The 21,805-nt window shown below is 44.4% G+C and overlaps 1 protein-coding gene across 1 annotated transcript; it reads left to right on the top strand.

Moving 5' to 3' along the window:
- The first annotated feature begins 43 nt into the window (after window positions 1-43).
- Window positions 44-19,673, top strand: LOC144728256 (uncharacterized). The gene is made up of 3 exons (XM_078607564.1): window positions 44-6,133; window positions 9,149-10,190; window positions 19,541-19,673. The coding sequence occupies exons 1-3, from the start codon at window positions 169-171 to the stop codon at window positions 19,671-19,673; spliced, it is 7,140 nt and encodes a 2,379-aa protein (XP_078463690.1). The 5' UTR covers window positions 44-168.
- The last annotated feature ends 2,132 nt before the right edge of the window (window positions 19,674-21,805 follow it).

Genomic DNA, 21,805 nt, shown 5'->3' with positions numbered 1-21,805 from the left:
TTTTCTTCCACAACACCTATTTCAGACACTACAACTATTTCTCCATCCACCATTCCCTCAGAATCGACAACTTCAAGCACTGAATCTGTCTCAACAGCAACAACAACGTATCCATTGTCAGCAACATCATTCACATCTCCGACTACAACGTTTTCTTCAACAACACCTATGTCAGACACCACAACTATTTCTCCATCCACCATTACCTCAGAATCGACAACTTCAAGCACCGAATCTGTCTCAACAGCAGAAACAACGTCTCCATTTCCAACAACATCATTCACATCACCAACATCACTGTTTTCTTCGACAACACCTATGTCAGATACCACAACTATTTCACCATCCATCATTACCTCAGAATCGACAACTTCAAGCACTGAAACTGTCTCAACAGCAGCAGCAACTTCCCCATTGTCAACAACACCATTTACATCAGCGACTGCAACAACTTCCAGTATACTAACGGTTGCAACATCAGGAGCGACATCTCCATTGTCGACAGCATCATCCACATCACCAACATCACCGTTTTCTTCTACAACACCTACAGCAGACATTGCAACTGTTTCCCCATCCACAATTACCTCAGAATCGACAACTTCAAGCACTGAATCTGTCTCAACAGCAGCAACGTCTCCATTGTCAACAACACCATTCACATCTCCGACTACAACGTTGTCTTCCACAACACCTATGTCAGACACCACAATCATTTCTCCATCCACCATTACCTCAGAATCGACAACTTCAAGCACTGAAATTGTCTCAACAGCTGCAGCAACTTCCCCATTGTCCACAACACCATTTACATCAGCGCCTGCAACAACTTCCAGTATACTAACGGTTGCAACATCAGGAGCGACATCTCCATTGTCGATAGCATTATCCACATCACCAACATCACCGTTTTTTTCGACAACACCTACAGCAGACACTGCAACTGTTTCCGCATCCACAATTGCCTCAGAATCGACAACTTCAAGCACTGAATCTGTCTCAACAGCAACAACAACGTATCCATTGTCAGCAACATCATTCACATCTCCGACTACAACGTTTTCTTCAACAACACCTATGTCAGACACCACAACTATTTCTCCATCCACCATTACCTCAGAATCGACAACTTCAAGCACCGAATCTGTCTCAACAGCAGCAAAAACGTCTCCATTTCCAACAACATCATTCACATCACCAACATCACTGTTTTCTTCGACAACACCTATGTCAGATACTTCAACTGTTTCCCCATCCACCATTACCACAGAATTGACAACTTCGAGCACTGAATCTGTCTCAACAGCAGCAACAACGTCTCCATTGTCGACAACATCATCCACATCACCAACATCACCGTTTTTTTCGAAAACACCTATGTCAGATACCACAACTATTTCACCATCCATCATTACCTCAGAATCGACAACTTCAAGCACTGAAACTGTCTCAACAGCAGCAGCAACTTCCCCATTGTCAACAACACCATTTACATCAGCGACTGCAACAACTTCCAGTATACTAACGGTCGCAACATCAGGAGCGACATCTCCATTGTCGACAGCATCATCCACATCACCAACATCACCGTTTTCTTCCACAACACCTATTTCAGACACGACAACTATTTCTCCATCCACCATTCCCTCAGAATCGACAACTTCAAGCACTGAATCTGTCTCAACAGCAACAACAACGTATCCATTGTCAGCAACATCATTCACATCTCCGACTACAACGTTTTCTTCAACAACACCTATGTCAGACACCACAACTATTTCTCCATCCACCATTACCTCAGAATCGACAACTTCAAGCACCGAATCTGTCTCAACAGCAGCAACAACGTCTCCATTTCCAACAACATCATTCACATCACCAACATCACTGTTTTCTTCGACAACACCTATGTCAGATACTACAACTGTTTCCCCATCCACCATTACCACAGAATCGACAACTTCGAGCACTGAATCTGTCTCAACAGCAGCAACAACGTCTCCATTGTCGACAACATCATCCACATCACCAACATCACCGTTTTTTTCGACAACACCTATGTCAGATACCACAACTATTTCACCATCCATCATTACCTCAGAATCGACAACTTCAAGCACTGAAACTGTCTCAACAGCAGCAGCAACTTCCCCATTGTCAACAACACCATTTACATCAGCGACTGCAACAACTTCCAGTATACTAACGGTCGCAACATCAGGAGCGACATCTCCATTGTCGACAGCATCATCCACATCACCAACACCACCGTTTTCTTCCACAACACCTATTTCAGACACGACAACTATTTCTCCATCCACCATTCCCTCAGAATCGACAACTTCAAGCACTGAATCTGTCTCAACAGCAACAACAACGTATCCATTGTCAGCAACATCATTCACATCTCCGACTACAACGTTTTCTTCAACAACACCTATGTCAGACACCACAACTATTTCTCCATCCACCATTACCTCAGAATCGACAACTTCAAGCACCGAATCTGTCTCAACAGCAGCAACAACGTCTCCATTTCCAACAACATCATTCACATCACCAACATCACTGTTTTCTTCGACAACACCTATGTCAGATACTACAACTGTTTCCCCATCCACCATTACCACAGAATCGACAACTTCGAGCACTGAATCTGTGTCAACAGCAGCAACAACGTCTCCATTGTCGACAACATCATCCACATCACCAACATCACCGTTTTTTTCGACAACACCTATGTCAGATACCACAACTATTTCACCATCCATCATTACCTCAGAATCGACAACTTCAAGCACTGAAACTGTCTCAACAGCAGCAGCAACTTCCCCATTGTCAACAACACCATTTACATCAGCGACTGCAACAACTTCCAGTATACTAACGGTCGCAACATCAGGAGCGACATCTCCATTGTCGACAGCATCATCCACATCACCAACACCACCGTTTTCTTCCACAACACCTATTTCAGACACGACAACTATTTCTCCATCCACCATTCCCTCAGAATCGACAACTTCAAGCACTGAATCTGTCTCAACAGCAACAACAACGTATCCATTGTCAGCAACATCATTCACATCTCCGACTACAACGTTTTCTTCAACAACACCTATGTCAGACACCACAACTATTTCTCCATCCACCATTACCTCAGAATCGACAACTTCAAGCACCGAATCTGTCTCAACAGCAGCAACAACGTCTCCATTTACAACAACATCATTCACATCACCAACATCACTGTTTTCTTCGACAACACCTATGTCAGATACTACAACTGTTTCCCCATCCACCATTACCACAGAATCGACAACTTCGAGCACTGAATCTGTCTCAACAGCAGCAACAACGTCTCCATTGTCGACAACATCATCCACATCACCAACATCACCGTTTTTTTCGACAACACCTATGTCAGATACCACAACTATTTCACCATCCATCATTACCTCAGAATCGACAACTTCAAGCACTGAAACTGTCTCAACAGCAGCAGCAACTTCCCCATTGTCAACAACACCATTTACATCAGCGACTGCAACAACTTCCAGTATACTAACGGTTGCAACATCAGGAGCGACATCTCCATTGTCGACAGCATCATCCACATCATCAACATCACCGTTTTCTTCGACAACACCTACGGCAGACACTGCAACGATTTCCACATCCACCGTTACCTCAGAAGCAACAACTTCAAGTACTGAAAGAGTTTCAACAGCCGCAACATCTCCATTGTCAACAACACCTTTCACATCAACGACTGCAAGAACTTCAAATATAGAAACGATATCAACATCAGGTGCATATTCTCCATTGTCAACAACATCATTGACATCACCAACATCACCGTTTTCTTCTACAACACCTATTTCAGACACTACAACTATTTCTCCATCCACCATTCCCTCAGAATCGACAACTTCAAGCACTGAATCTGTCTCAACAGCAGCAACAATGTCTCCATTGTCAGCAACATCATTCACATCTCCGACTACAACGTTTTCTTCAACAACACCTATGTCAGACACCACAACTATTTCTCCATCCACCATTACCTCACAATCGACAGCTTCAAGCACCGAATCTGTCACAACAGCAGCAACAACGTCTCCATTTTCAACAACATCATTCACATCACCAACATCACTGTTTTCTTCGACAACACCTATGTCAGACACTACAACTGTTTCCCCATCCACCATTACCACAGAATCGACAACTTCGAACACTGAAACTGTCTCAAGAGCAGCAGCAACTTCCCCATTGTCAACAACACCATTTATATCAGCGACTGCAACAACTTCCAGTATACTAACGGTTGCAACATCAGGACCGACATCTCCATTGTCGACAGCATCATCCACATCACCAACATCACCGTTTTCTTCGACAACACCTACAGCAGACACTGCAACTATTTCTCCATCCACCATTACCTCAGAATCGACAACTTCGAGCACTGCATCTGTCTCAACAGCAGCAACAACGTCTCCATTGTCGACAGCATCATCCACATCACCAACATCACCGTTTTCTTCGACAACACCTATGTCAGATACCACAACTATTTCACCATCCATCATTACCTCAGAATCGACAACTTCAAGCACTGAAACTGTCTCAACAGCAGCAGCAACTTCCCCATTGTCAACAAAACCATTTACATCAGCGACTGCAACAACTTCTCGTATAATAACGGTTGCAACATCAGGAGCGACATCTCCATTGTCGACAGCATCATCCACATCACCAACATCACCGTTTTCTTCGACAACACCTACAGCAGACACTGCAACTATTTCTTCATCCACCATTACCTCAGAATCGACAACTTCGAGCACTGCATCTGTCTCAACAGCAGCAACAACGTCTCCATTGTCGACAGCATCATACACATCACCAACATCACCGTTTTCTTCGACAACACCTACGGCAGACACTGCAACGATTTCCACATCCACCGTTACCTCAGAATCGACAACTTCAAGCACTGAATCTGTCTCAACAGCAGCAACAACGTCTCCATTTTCAACATCATTCACATCACCAACATCACTGTTTTCTTCGACAACACCTATGTCCGACACCACAACTGTTTCCCCATCCACCATTACCACAGAATCGACAACTTCGAGCACTGAAACTGTCTCAACAGCAGCAGCAACTTCCCCATTGTCAACAAGACCATTTACATCAGCGACTGCATCAACTTCCAGTAAACTAACGGTTGCACCATCAGGAGCGACATCTCCATTGTCGACAGCATCATCCACATCACCAACATCACCGTTTTTTTCGACAACACCTACAGCAGACACTGCAACTATTTCTCCAACCACAATTACCTCAGAATCGACAACTTCAAGCACTGAATCTGTCTCAACAGCAGCAACGTCTCCATTTTCAACAACATCACCCACATTACCAACATCACCGTTTTCTTCGACAACACCTACAGCAGACACTGCAACTATTTCTCCATCCACCATTACCTCAGAATCGACAACTTCGAGCACTGAATCTGTCTCAACAGCAGCAACAACGTCTCCATTGTCGACAGCATCATCCACATCACCAACATCACCGTTGTCTTCGACAACACCTACGGCAGACACTGGAACTATTTCTCCATCCACCATTACCTCAGACTCGACAACTTCAAGCACTGAATCTGTCTCAACAGCAGCAGCAACTTCCCCATTGTCAACAACACCATTTACATCAGCGACTGCAACAACTTCCAGTATACTAACGGTTGCAACAGCTGGAGCGACATCTCCATTGTCGACAGCATCATACACATCATCAACATCACCGTTTTCTTCGACAATACCAACGGCAGACACTGCAACGATTTCCACATCCACCATTACCTCAGAAGCAACAACTTCAAGTACTGAAACAGTTTCAACAGCCGCAACATCTCCATTGTCAACAACACCGTTCACATCAACGACTGCAAGAACTTCAAATATAGAAACGATATCAACATCAGGTGCATATTCTCCATTGTCAACAACATCATTGACATCACCAACATCACCGTTTTCTTCGACAACACCTACGGCAGACACTGCAACGATTTCCACATCCACCGTTACCTCAGAAGCAACAACTTCAAGTACTGAAACAGTTTCAACAGCCGCAACATCTCCATTGTCAACAACACCTTTCACATCAACGACTGCAAGAACTTCAAATATAGAAACGATATCAACATCAGGTGCATATTCTCCATTGTCAACAACATCATTGACATCACCAACATCACCGTTTTCTTCCACAACACCTATTTCAGACACTACAACTATTTCTCCATCCACCATTCCCTCAGAATCGACAACTTCAAGCACTGAATCTGTCTCAACAGCAGCAACAACGTCTCCATTGTCAGCAACATCATTCACATCTCCGACTACAACGTTTTCTTCAACAACACCTATGTCCGACACCACAACTGTTTCCCCATCCACCATTACCACAGAATCGACAACTTCAAGCACTGAATCTGTCTCAACAGCAGCAGCAGCAACTTCCCCATTGTCAACAACACCATTTACATCAGCGACTGCAACAACTTCCAGTATACTAACGGTCGCAACATCAGGAGCGACATCTCCATTGTCGACAGCATCATCCACATCACCAAGATCACCGTTTTCTTCGACAACACCTACAGCAGACACTGCAACTATTTCTCCATCCACCATTACCTCAGAATCGACAACTTCGAGCACTGAATCTGTCTCAACAGCAGCAACAACGTCTCCATTTTCAACAACATCATCCACATCACCAACATCACCGTTTTCTTCGACAACACCTACAGCAGACACTGCAACTATTTCTCCATCCACCATTACCTCAGACTCGACAAATTCAAGCACTGAATCTGTCTCAACAGCAGCAGCAAATTCCCCATTGTCAACAACACCATTTACATCAGCGACTGCAACAACTTCCAGTGTACTAACGGTTGCAACATCAGGAGCGACATCTCCATTGTCGACAGCATCATACACATCATCAACATCACCGTTTTCTTCGACAACACCTACGGCAGACACTGCAACGATTTCCACATCCACCGTTACCTCAGAAGCAACAACTTCAAGTACTGAAACAGTTTCAACAGCCGCAACATCTCCATTGTCAACAACACCTTTCACATCAACGACTGCAAGAACTTCAAATATAGAAACGATATCAACATCAGGTGCATATTCTCCATTGTCCACAACATCATTGACATCACCAACTTCACCGTTTTCTTCCACAACACCTATTTCAGACACTACAACTATTTCTCCGTCCACCATTCCCTCAGAATCGACAACTTCAAGCACTGAATCCGTCTCAACAGCAGCAGCAACTTCCCCATTGTCAACAACACCATTTACATCAGCGACTGCAACAACTTCCAGTATACTAACGGTCGCAGCATCAGGAGCGACATCTCCATTGTCGACAGCATCATCCACATCACCAACATCACCGTTTTCTTCGACAACACCTACAGCAGACACTGCAACTGTTTCCGAATCCACACTTGCCTCAGAATCGACAACCTCAAGCACTGAATCTGTCTCAACAGCAGCAACAACTTCTCCATTCTCAACAACATCATTCACATCACCAACATCACTGTTTTCTTCGGCAACACCTATGTCAGACTCTACAACTATTTCTCCATCCACCATTTCCTCAGAATCGACAACTTCAAGCACTGAATCTGTCTCAACAGCAGCAACAACATCTCCATTGTCAACACCATTCACATCTCGGACTACAACGTTTTCTTCCACAACACCTATGTCAGACACTACTACTATTTCACCATCCATCATTACCTCAGAATCGACAACTTCAAGCACTGAATCTGTCTCAACAGCAGCAACGTCTCCATTTTCAACAACATCACCCACATCACCAACATCACCGTTTTCTTCGACAACACCTACAGCAGACACTGCAACTATTTCTCCATCCACCATTACCTCAGAATCGACAACTTCGAGCACTGAATCTGTCTCAACAGCAGCAACAACGTCTCCATTTTCAACATCATTCACATCACCAACATCACTGTTTTCTTCGACAACACCTATGTCCGACACCACAACTGTTTCCCCATCCACCATTACCACAGAATCGACAACTTCGAGCACTGAAACTGTCTCAACAGCAGCAGCAACTTCCCCATTGTCAACAAGACCATTTACATCAGCGACTGCATCAACTTCCAGTAAACTAACGGTTGCACCATCAGGAGCGACATCTCCATTGTCGACAGCATCATCCACATCACCAACATCACCGTTTTTTTCGACAACACCTACAGCAGACACTGCAACTATTTCTCCAACCACAATTACCTCAGAATCGACAACTTCAAGCACTGAATCTGTCTCAACAGCAGCAACGTCTCCATTTTCAACAACATCACCCACATCACCAACATCACCGTTTTCATCGACAACACCTACAGCAGACACTGCAACTATTTCTCCATCCACCATTAGCTCAGAATCGACAACTCCGAGCACTGAATCTGTCTCAACAGCAGCAACAACGTCTCCATTGTCGACAGCATCATCCACATCACCAACATCACCGTTGTCTTCGACAACACCTACGGCAGACACTGGAACTATTTCTCCATCCACCATTACCTCAGACTCGACAACTTCAAGCACTGAATCTGTCTCAACAGCAGCAGCAACTTCCCCATTGTCAACAACACCATTTACATCAGCGACTGCAACAACTTCCAGTATACTAACGGTTGCAACAGCTGGAGCGACATCTCCATTGTCGACAGCATCATACACATCATCAACATCACCGTTTTCTTCGACAATACCAACGGCAGACACTGCAACGATTTCCACATCCACCATTACCTCAGAAGCAACAACTTCAAGTACTGAAACAGTTTCAACAGCCGCAACATCTCCATTGTCAACAACACCGTTCACATCAACGACTGCAAGAACTTCAAATATAGAAACGATATCAACATCAGGTGCATATTCTCCATTGTCAACAACATCATTGACATCACCAACATCACCGTTTTCTTCGACAACACCTACGGCAGACACTGCAACGATTTCCACATCCACCGTTACCTCAGAAGCAACAACTTCAAGTACTGAAACAGTTTCAACAGCCGCAACATCTCCATTGTCAACAACACCTTTCACATCAACGACTGCAAGAACTTCAAATATAGAAACGATATCAACATCAGGTGCATATTCTCCATTGTCAACAACATCATTGACATCACCAACATCACCGTTTTCTTCCACAACACCTATTTCAGACACTACAACTATTTCTCCATCCACCATTCCCTCAGAATCGACAACTTCAAGCACTGAATCTGTCTCAACAGCAGCAACAACGTCTCCATTGTCAGCAACATCATTCACATCTCCGACTACAACGTTTTCTTCAACAACACCTATGTCCGACACCACAACTGTTTCCCCATCCACCATTACCACAGAATCGACAACTTCAAGCACTGAATCTGTCTCAACAGCAGCAGCAGCAACTTCCCCATTGTCAACAACACCATTTACATCAGCGACTGCAACAACTTCCAGTATACTAACGGTCGCAACATCAGGAGCGACATCTCCATTGTCGACAGCATCATCCACATCACCAAGATCACCGTTTTCTTCGACAACACCTACAGCAGACACTGCAACTATTTCTCCATCCACCATTACCTCAGAATCGACAACTTCGAGCACTGAATCTGTCTCAACAGCAGCAACGTCTCCATTTTCAACAACATCATCCACATCACCAACATCACCGTTTTCTTCGACAACACCTACAGCAGACACTGCAACTATTTCTCCATCCACCATTACCTCAGACTCGACAAATTCAAGCACTGAATCTGTCTCAACAGCAGCAGCAAATTCCCCATTGTCAACAACACCATTTACATCAGCGACTGCAACAACTTCCAGTGTACTAACGGTTGCAACATCAGGAGCGACATCTCCATTGTCGACAGCATCATACACATCATCAACATCACCGTTTTCTTCGACAACACCTACGGCAGACACTGCAACGATTTCCACATCCACCGTTACCTCAGAAGCAACAACTTCAAGTACTGAAACAGTTTCAACAGCCGCAACATCTCCATTGTCAACAACACCTTTCACATCAACGACTGCAAGAACTTCAAATATAGAAACGATATCAACATCAGGTGCATATTCTCCATTGTCCACAACATCATTGACATCACCAACTTCACCGTTTTCTTCCACAACACCTATTTCAGACACTACAACTATTTCTCCATCCACCATTCCCTCAGAATCGACAACTTCAAGCACTGAATCCGTCTCAACAGCAGCAGCAACTTCCCCATTGTCAACAACACCATTTACATCAGCGACTGCAACAACTTCCAGTATACTAACGGTCGCAGCATCAGGAGCGACATCTCCATTGTCGACAGCATCATCCACATCACCAACATCACCGTTTTCTTCGACAACACCTACAGCAGACACTGCAACTGTTTCCGAATCCACACTTGCCTCAGAATCGACAACCTCAAGCACTGAATCTGTCTCAACAGCAGCAACAACTTCTCCATTCTCAACAACATCATTCACATCACCAACATCACTGTTTTCTTCGGCAACACCTATGTCAGACTCTACAACTATTTCTCCATCCACCATTTCCTCAGAATCGACAACTTCAAGCACTGAATCTGTCTCAACAGCAGCAACAACATCTCCATTGTCAACACCATTCACATCTCGGACTACAACGTTTTCTTCCACAACACCTATGTCAGACACTACTACTATTTCACCATCCATCATTACCTCAGAATCGACAACTTCAAGCACTGAATCTGTCTCAACAGCAGCAACGTCTCCATTTTCAACAACATCACCCACATCACCAACATCACCGTTTTCTTCGACAACACCTACAGCAGACACTGCAACTATTTCTCCATCCACCATTACCTCAGAATCGACAACTTCGAGCACTGAATCTGTCTCAACAGCAGCAACAACGTCTCCATTGTCGACAGCATCATCCACATCACCAACATCACCGTTTTCTTCGACAACACCTACAGCAGACACTGCAACTATTTCTCCATCCACCATTACCTCAGAATCGACAACTTCGAGCACTGAATCTGTCTCAACAGCAGCAACAACGTCTCCATTTTCAACAACATCATCCACATCACCAACATCACCGTTTTCTTCGACAACACCTACAGCAGACACTGCAACTATTTCTCCATCCACCATTACCTCAGACTCGACAACTTCAAGCACTGAATCTGTCTCAACAGCAGCAGCAACTTCCCCATTGTCAACAACACCATTTACATCAGCGACTGCAACAACTTCCAGTATACTAACGGTTGCAACATCAGGAGCGACATCTCCATTGTCGACAGCATCATACACATCATCAACATCACCGTTTTCTTCGACAACACCTACGGCAGACACTGCAACGATTTCCACATCCACCGTTACCTCAGAAGCAACAACTTCAAGTACTGAAACAGTTTCAACAGCCGCAACATCTCCATTGTCAACAACACCTTTCACATCAACGACTGCAAGAACTTCAAATTTAGGAACGATATCAACATCAGGTGCATATTCACCATTGTCAACAACATCATTGACATCACCAACTTCACCGTTTTCTTCCATAACACCTATTTCAGACACTACAACTATTTCTCCATCCACCATTCCCTCAGTATCGACAACTTCAAGCACTGAATCCGTCTCAACAGCAGCAGCAACTTCCCCATTGTCAACAACACCATTTACATCAGCGACTGCAACAACTTCCAGTATACTAACGGTCGCAGCATCAGGAGCGACATCTCCATTGTCGACAGCATCATCCACATCACCAACATCACCGTTTTCTTCGACAACACCGACAGCAGACACTGCAACTGTTTCCGCATCCACACTTGCCTCAGAATCGACAACCTCAAGCACTGAATCTGTCTCAACAGCAGCAACAACTTCTCCATTTTCAACAACATCATTCACATCACCAACATCACTGTTTTCTTCGGCAACACCTATGTCAGACTCTACAACTATTTCTCCATCCACCATTACCTCAGAATCGACAACTTCAAGCACCGAATCTGTCTCAACAGCAGCAACAACGTCTCCATTTTCAACAACATCATTCACATCACCAACATCACTGTTTTCTTCGACAACACCTATGTCAGATACTACAACTGTTTCCCCATCCACCATTACCACAGAATCGACAACTTCGAGCACTGAAACTGTCTCAACAGCAGCAGCAACTTACCCATTGTCAACAACACCATTTACATCAGCGACTGCAACAACTTCCAGTATACTAACGGTTGCAACATCAGGAGCGACATCTCCATTGTCGACAGCATCATCCACATCACCAACATCACCGTTTTTTTCGTCAACACCTACAGCAGACACTGCAACTATTTCTCCATCCACAATTACCTCAGAATCGACAATTTCAAGCACTGAATCTGTCTCAACAGCAGCAACGTCTCCATTTTCAACAACATCACCCACATCACCAACATCACCGTTTTCTTCGACAACACCTACAGCAGACACTGCAACTATTTCTTTATCCACCATTTCCTCAGAATCGACAACTTGGAGCACTGAATCTGTCTCAACAGCAGCAACAACGTCTTCATTGTCGACAGCATCATCCACATCACCAACATCACCGTTATCTTCGACAACACCTACAGCAGACACTGCAACTATTTCTCCATCCACCATTACCTCAGAATCGACAACTTCGAGCACTGAATCTGTCTCAACAGCAGCAACAACGTCTCCATTTTCAACAACATCATCCACATCACCAACATCACCGTTTTCTTCGACAACACCTACAGCAGACACTGCAACTATTTCTCCATCCACCATTACCTCAGACTCGACAACTTCAAGCACTGAATCTGTCTCAACAGCAGCAGCAACTTCCCTATTGTCAACAACACCATTTACATCAGCGACTGCAACAACTTCCAGTATACTAACGGTTGCAACATCAGGAGCGACATCTCCATTATCGACAGCATCATCCACATCACCAACATCACCGTTTTCGTCGACAACACCTACAGCAGACACTGCAACTATTTCTCCATCCATCATTACCTCAGAATCGACAACTTCGAGCACGGAATCTGTCTCAACAGCAGCAACAACGTCTCAATTGTCGACAGCATCATCCACATCACCAACATCACCGTTTTCTTCGAAAACACCTAGAGTAGACACTGCAAATGTTTCCGCATCCACCATTACCTCAGACTCGACAACTTCAAGCACTGAATCTGTCTCAACAGCAGCAGCAACTTCCCCATTGTCAACAACACCATTTACATCAGCGACTGCAACAACTTCCAGTATACTAACGGTTGCAACATCAGGAGCAACATCTCCATTGTCGACACCATCATCCACATCATCAACATCACCGTTTTCTTCGACAACACCTACAGAAGACACTGCAACTGTTTCCACATCCACAATTGCCTCAGAATCGACAACTTCAAGCGCTGAATCTGTCTCAACAGCAACAACAACGTCTCCATTTTCATCACCCACATCACCAACATCACCGTTTTCTTCGACAACACCTACATCAGACACTGCAACTATTTCTTCATCCACCATTACCTCAGAATCGACAACTTCGAGCACTGAATCTGTCTCAACAGCAGCAACAACGTCTCCATTGTCGACAGCATCATCCACATCACCAACATCACCGTTGTCTTCGACAACTCCTTCGGCAGACACTGCAAAGATTTCCACATCCACCGTTACCTCAGAAGCAACAACTTCAAATACTGAAAGAGTGTCAACAGCCGCAACATCTCCATTGTCAACAACACCTTTCACATCAACGACTGCAAGAACTTCAAATATAGAAACGATTTCAACATCAGGTGCATATTCTCCATTGTCAACAACATCATTGACATCACCAACATCACTGTTTTCTTCGGCAACACCTATGTCAGACACTACAACTATTTCTCCATCCACCATTTCCTCAGAATCGACAACTTCAAGCACTGAATCTGTCTCAACAGCAGCAACAACATCTCCATTGTCAACACCATTCACATCTCGGACTACAAAGTTTTCTTCCACAACACCTATGTCAGACACTACAACTATTTCACCATCCATCATTACCTCAGAATCGACAACTTCAAGCACTGAATCTGTCTCAACAGCAGCAACGTCTCCATTTTCAACAACATCACCCACATCACCAACATCACCGTTTTTTTCGACAACACCTACAGCAGACACTGCAACTATTTCTCCATCCACCATTACCTCAGAATTGACAACTTCGAGCACTGAATCTGTCTCATCAGCAGCAACAATGTCTCCATTGTCGACAGAATCATCCAAATCACCAACATCACCGTTTTCTTCGACAACACCTACAGCAGACACTGCAACTATTTCTCCATCCACCATTTCCTCAGAATCTACAACTTCAAGCACTGAATCTGTCTCAACAGCAGCAACAACATCTCCATTGTCAACACCATTCACATCTCGGACTACAACGTTTTCTTCCACAACACCTATGTCAGACACTACAACTATTTCACCATCCATCATTACCTCAGAATCGACAACTTCAAGCACTGAATCTGTCTCAACAGCAGCAACGTCTCCATTTTCAACAACATCACCCACATCACCAACATCACCGTTTTCTTCGACAACACCTATGTCAGATACTACAACTGTTTCCCGATCCACCATTACCACAGAATCGACAACTTCGAGCACTGAAAATGTCTCAACAGCAGCAGCAACTTACCCATTGTCAACAACACCATTTACATCAGCGACTGCAACAACTTCCAGTATATTAACGGTTGCAACATCAGGAGCGACATCTCCATTGTCGACAGCATCATCCACATCACCAACATCACCGTTTTCTTCGACAACACCTACAGTAGACACTGCAACGATTTCCACATCCATCGTTACCTCAGAAGCAACAACTTCAAGTACTGAAACAGTTTCAACGGCCGCAACATCTCCATTGTCAACAACACCTTTCACATCAACGACTGCAAGAACTTCAAATATAGAAACGATATCAACATCAGGTGCATATTCTCCATTGTCAACAACATCATTGACATCACCAACTTCACCGTTTTCTTCCACAACACCTATTTCAGACACTACAACTATTTCTTCATCCACCATTCCCTCAGAATCGACAACTTCAAGCACTGAATCCGTCTCAACAGCAGCAGCAACTTCCCCATTGTCAACAACACCATTTACATCAGCGACTGCAACAACTTCCAGTATACTAACGGTCGCAGCATCAGGAGCGACATCTCCATTGTCGACAGCATCATCCACATCACCAACATCACCGTTTTCTTCGACAACACCTACAGCAGACACTGCAACTGTTTCCGCATCCACACTTGCCTCAGAATCGACAACCTCAAGCACTGAATCTGTCTCAACAGCAGCAACAACTTCTCCATTCTCAACAACATCATTCACATCACCAACATCACTGTTTTCTTCGGCAACACCTATGTCAGACTCTACAACTATTTCTCCATCCACCATTTCCTCAGAATCGACAACTTCAAGCACTGAATCTGTCTCAACAGCAGCAACAACATCTCCATTGTCAACACCATTCACATCTCGGACTACAACGTTTTCTTCCACAACACCTATGTCAGACACTACAACTATTTCACCATCCATCATTACCTCAGAATCGACAACTTCAAGCACTGAATCTGTCTCAACAGCAGCAACGTCTCCATTTTCAACAACATCACCCACATCACCAACATCACCGTTTTCTTCGACAACACCTACAGCAGACACTGCAACTATTTCTTCATCCACCATTACCTCAGAATCGACAACTTCGAGCACTGAATCTGTCTCAACAGCAGCAACAACGTCTCCATTTTCAACAACATCATCCACATCACCAACATCACCGTTTTCTTCGACAACACCTACCGCAGACACTGCAACTATTTCTCCATCCACCATTACCTCAGACTCGACAACTTCAAGCACTGAATCTGTCTCAACAGCAGCAGCAACTTCCCCATTGTCAACAACACCATTTACATCAGCGACTGCAACAACTTCCAGTATACTAACGATTGCAACATCAGGAGCGACATCTCCATTGTCGACAGCATCATACACATCATCAACATCACCGTTTTCTTCGACAACACCTACGGCAGACACTGCAACGATTTCCACATCCACAGTTACCTCAGAAGCAACAACTTCAAGTACTGAAACAGTTTCAACAGCCGCAACATCTCCATTGTCAACAACACCTTTCACATCAACGACTGCAAGAACTTCAAATATAGAAACGATATCAACATCAGGTGCATATTCTCCATTGTCAACAACATCATTGACATCACCAACTTTACCGTTTTCTTCCACAACACCTATTTCAGACACTACAACTATTTCTCCATCCACCATTCCCTCAGAATCGACAACTTCAAGCACTGAATCCGTCTCAACAGCAGCAGCAACTTCCCCATTGTCAACAACACCATTTACATCAGCGACTGCAACAACTTCCAGTATACTAACGGTTGCAGCATCAGGAGCGACATCTCCATTGTCGACAGCATCATCCACATCACCAACATCACCGTTTTCTTCGACAACACCGACAGCAGACACTGCAACTGTTTCCGCATCCACACTTGCCTCAGAATCGACAACCTCAAGCACTGAATCTGTCTCAACAGCAGCAACAACTTCTCCATTCTCAACAACATCATTCACATCACCAACATCACTGTTTTCTTCGGCAACACCTATATCAGACTCTACAACTATTTCTCCATCCACCATTTCCTCAGAATCGACAACTTCAAGCACTGAATCTGTCTCAATAGCAGCAACAACGTCTCCATTTTCAACAACATCATCCACATCACCAACATCACCGTTTTCTTCGACAACACCTACAGCAGACACTGCAACTATTTCTCCATCCACCATTACCTCAGACTCGACAACTTCAAGCACTGAATCTGTCTCAACAGCAGCAGCAACTTCCCCATTGTCAACAACACCATTTACATCAGCGACTGCAACAACTTCCAGTATACTAACGGTCGCAGCATCAGGAGCGACATCTCCATTGTCGACAGCATCATCCACATCACCATCATCACCGTTTTCTTCGACAACACCTACAGCAGACACTGCAACTGTTTCCGCATCCACACTTGCCTCAGAATCGACAACCTCAAGCACTGAATCTGTCTCAACAGCAGCAACAACTTCTCCATTCTCAACAACATCATTCACATCACCAACATCACTGTTTTCTTCGACAACACCTACGGCAGACACTGCAACGATTTCCACATCCACCGTTACCTCAGAAGCAACAACTTCAAGTACTGAAACAGTTTCAACAGCCGCAACATCTCCATTGTCAACAACACCTTTCACATCAACGACTGCAAGAACTTCAAATATAGAAACGATATCAACATCAGGTGCATATTCTCCATTGTCAACAACATCATTGACATCACCAACTTCACCGTTTTCTTCCACAACACCTATTTCAGACACTACAACTATTTCTCCATCCACCATTCCCTCAGAATCGACAACTTCAAGCACTGAATCCGTCTCAACAGCAGCAGCAACTTCCCCATTGTCAACAACACCATTTACATCAGCGACTGCAACAACTTCCAGTATACTAACGGTCGCAGCATCAGGAGCGACATCTCCATTGTCGACAGCATCATCCACATCACCAACATCACCGTTTTCTTCGACAACACCGACAGCAGACACTGCAACTGTTTCCGCATCCACACTTGCCTCAGAATCGACAACCTCAAGCACTGAATCTGTCTCAACAGCAGCAACAACTTCTCCATTCTCAACAACATCATTCACATCACCAACATCACTGTTTTCTTCGGCAACACCTATGTCAGACTCTACAACTATTTCTCCATCCACCATTTCCTCAGAATCGACAACTTCAAGCACTGAATCTGTCTCAACAGCAGCAACAACATCTCCATTGTCAACACCATTCACATCTCGGACTACAACGTTTTCTTCCACAACACCTATGTCAGACACTACAACTATTTCACCATCCATCATTACCTCAGAATCGACAACTTCAAGCACTGAATCTGTCTCAACAGCAGCAACATCTCCATTTTCAACAACATTACCCACATCACCAACATCACCGTTTTCTTCGACAACACCTACAGCAGACACTGCAACTATTTCTTCATCCACCATTACCTCAGAATCGACAACTTCGAGCACTGAATCTGTCTCAACAGCAGCAACAACGTCTCCATTGTCGACAGCATCATCCACATCACCAACATCACCGTTTTCTTCGACAACACCTACAGCAGACACTGCAACTATTTCTCCATCCACCATTACCTCAGAATCGACAACTTCGAGCACTGAATCTGTCTCAACAGCAGCAACAACTTCTCCATTTTCAACAACATCATTCACATCACCAACATCACCGTTTTCTTCGACAACACCTACAGCAGACACTGCAACTATTTCTCCATCCACCATTACCTCAGACTCGACAACTTCAAGCACTGAATCTGTCTCAACAGCAGCAGCAACTTCCCCATTGTCAACAACACCATTTACATCAGCGACTGCAACAACTTCCAGTATACTAACGGTTGCAACATCAGGAGCGACATCTCCATTGTCGACAGCATCATCCACATCACCAACATCACCGTTTTCTTCGACAACACCGACAGCAGACACTGCAACTGTTTCCGCATCCACACTTGCCTCAGAATCGACAACCTCAAGCACTGAATCTGTCTCAACAGCAGCAACAACTTCTCCATTCTCAACAACATCATTCACATCACCAACATCACTGTTTTCTTCGGCAACACCTATGTCAGACTCTACAACTATTTCTCCATCCACCATTTCCTCAGAATCGACAACTTCAAGCACTGAATCTGTCTCAACAGCAGCAACAACGTCTCCATTGTCGACAGCATCATCCACATCACCAACATCACCGTTTTCTTCGACAATACCTACAGCAGACACTGCAACTATTTCTCCATCCACCATTACCTCAGAATCGACAACTTCGAGCACTGAATCTGTCTCAACAGCAGCAACAACGTCTCCATTTTCAACAACATCATCCACATCACCAACATCACCGTTTTCTTCGACAACACCTACAGCAGACACTGCAACTATTTCTCCATCCACCATTACCTCAGACTCGACAACTTCAAGCACTGAATCTGTCTCAACAGCAGCAGCAACTTCCCCATTGTCAACAACACCATTTACATCAGCGACTGCAACAACTTCCAGTATACTAACGGTTGCAACATCAGGAGCGACATTTCCATTGTCGACGGCATCATACACATCATCAACATCACCGTTTTCTTCGACAACACCTACGGCAGACACTGCAACGATTTCCACATCCACCGTTACCTCAGAAGCAACAACTTCAAGTACTGAAACAGTTTCAACAGCCGCAACATCTCCATTGTCAACAACACCTTTCACATCAACGACTGCAAGAACTTCAAATATAGAAACGATATCAACATCAGGTGCATATTCTCCATTGTCAACAACATCATTGACATCACCAACTTCACCGTTTTCTTCCACAACACCTATTTCAGACACTGCAACTATTTCTCCATCCACCATTCCCTCAGAATCGACAACTTCAAGCACTGAATCCGTCTCAACAGCAGCAGCAACTTCCCCATTGTCAACAACACCATTTACATCAGCGACTGCAACAACTTCCAGTATACTAACGGTCGCAGCATCAGGAGCGACATCTCCATTGTCGACAGCATCATCCACATCACCAACATCAGCGTTTTCTTCGACAACACCGACAGCAGACACTGCAACTGTTTCCGCATCCACACTTGCCTCAGAATCGACAACCTCAAGCACTGAATCTGTCTCAACAGCAGCAACAACTTCTCCATTCTCAACAACATCATTCACATCACCAACATCACTGTTTTCTTCGGCAACACCTATGTCAGACACTACAACTATTTCTCCATCCACCATTTCCTCAGAATCGACAACTTCAAGCACTGAATCTGTCTCAACAGCAGCAACAACATCTCCATTGTCAACACCATTCACATCTCGGACTACAACGTTTTCTTCCACAACACCTATGTCAGACACTACAACTATTTCACCATCCATCATTACCTCAGAAACGACAACTTCAAGCACTGAATCTGTCTCAACAGCAGCAACGTCTCCATTGTCAACAACATCACCCACATCACCAACATCACCGTTTTCTTCGACAACACCTACAGCAGACACTGCAACTATGTCTCCATCCACCATTACCTCAGAATCGACAACTTCGAGCACTGAATCTGTCTCAACAGCAGCAACAACGTCTCCATTGTCGACAGCATCATCCACATCACCAACATCACCGTTTTCTTCGACAACACCTACAGCAGACACTGCAACTATTTCTCCATCCACCATTACCTCAGAATCGACAACTTCGAGCACTGAATCTGTCTCAACAGCAGCAACGTCTCCATTTTCAACAACATCATCCACATCACCAACATCACCGTTTTCTTCGACAACACCTACAGCAGACACTGCAACTATTTCTCCATCCACCATTACCTCAGACTCGACAATTTCAAGCACTGAATCTGTCTCAACAGCAGCAGCAACTTCCCCATTGTCAACAACACCATTTACATCATCGACTGCAACAACTTCCAGTATACTAACGGTTGCAACATCAGGAGCGACATTTCCATTGTCGACAGCATCATACACATCATCAACATCACCGTTTTCTTCGACAACACCTACGGCAGACACTGCAACGATTTCCACATCCACCGTTACCTCAGAAGCAACAACTTCAAGTACTGAAACAGTTTCAACAGCCGCAACATCTCCATTGTCAACAACACCTTTCACATCAACGACTGCAAGAACTTCAAATATAGAAACGATATCAACATCAGGTGCATATTTTCCATTGTCAACAACATCATTGACATCACCAACTTCACCGTTTTCTTCCAAAACACCTATTTCAGACACTGCAACTATTTCTCCATCCACCATTCCCTCAGAATCGACAACTTCAAGCACTGAATCCGTCTCAACAGCAGCAGCAACTTCCCCATTGTCAACAACACCATTTACATCAGCGACTGCAACAACTTCCAGTATACTAACGGTCGCAGCATCAGGAGCGACATCTCCATTGTCGACAGCATCATCCACATCACCAACATCTCCGTTTTCTTCGAAAACACCGACAGCAGACACTGCAACTGTTTCCGCATCCACACTTGCCTCAGAATCGACAACCTCAAGCACTGAATCTGTCTCAACAGCAGCAACAACTTCTCCATTCTCAACAACATCATTCACATCACCAACATCACTGTTTTCTTCAGCAACACCTATGTCGAACACTACAACTATTTCTCCATCCACCATTTTCTCAGAATCGACAACTTCAAGCACTGAATCTCTCTCAACAGAAGCAACAACATCTCCATTGTCAACACCATTCACATCTCGGACTACAACGTTTTCTTCCACAACACTTATGTCAGACA

Source organism: Lampetra planeri, chromosome 28, assembly GCF_965212315.1.
Source record: "Lampetra planeri chromosome 28, kcLamPlan1.2.h2, whole genome shotgun sequence".
Classification (NCBI taxonomy): Eukaryota; Metazoa; Chordata; class Hyperoartia; order Petromyzontiformes; family Petromyzontidae; genus Lampetra; species Lampetra planeri.
The sequence above is the reverse complement of the archived record's forward strand: the minus strand, read 5'-3'. Positions and strand labels throughout refer to the sequence as shown.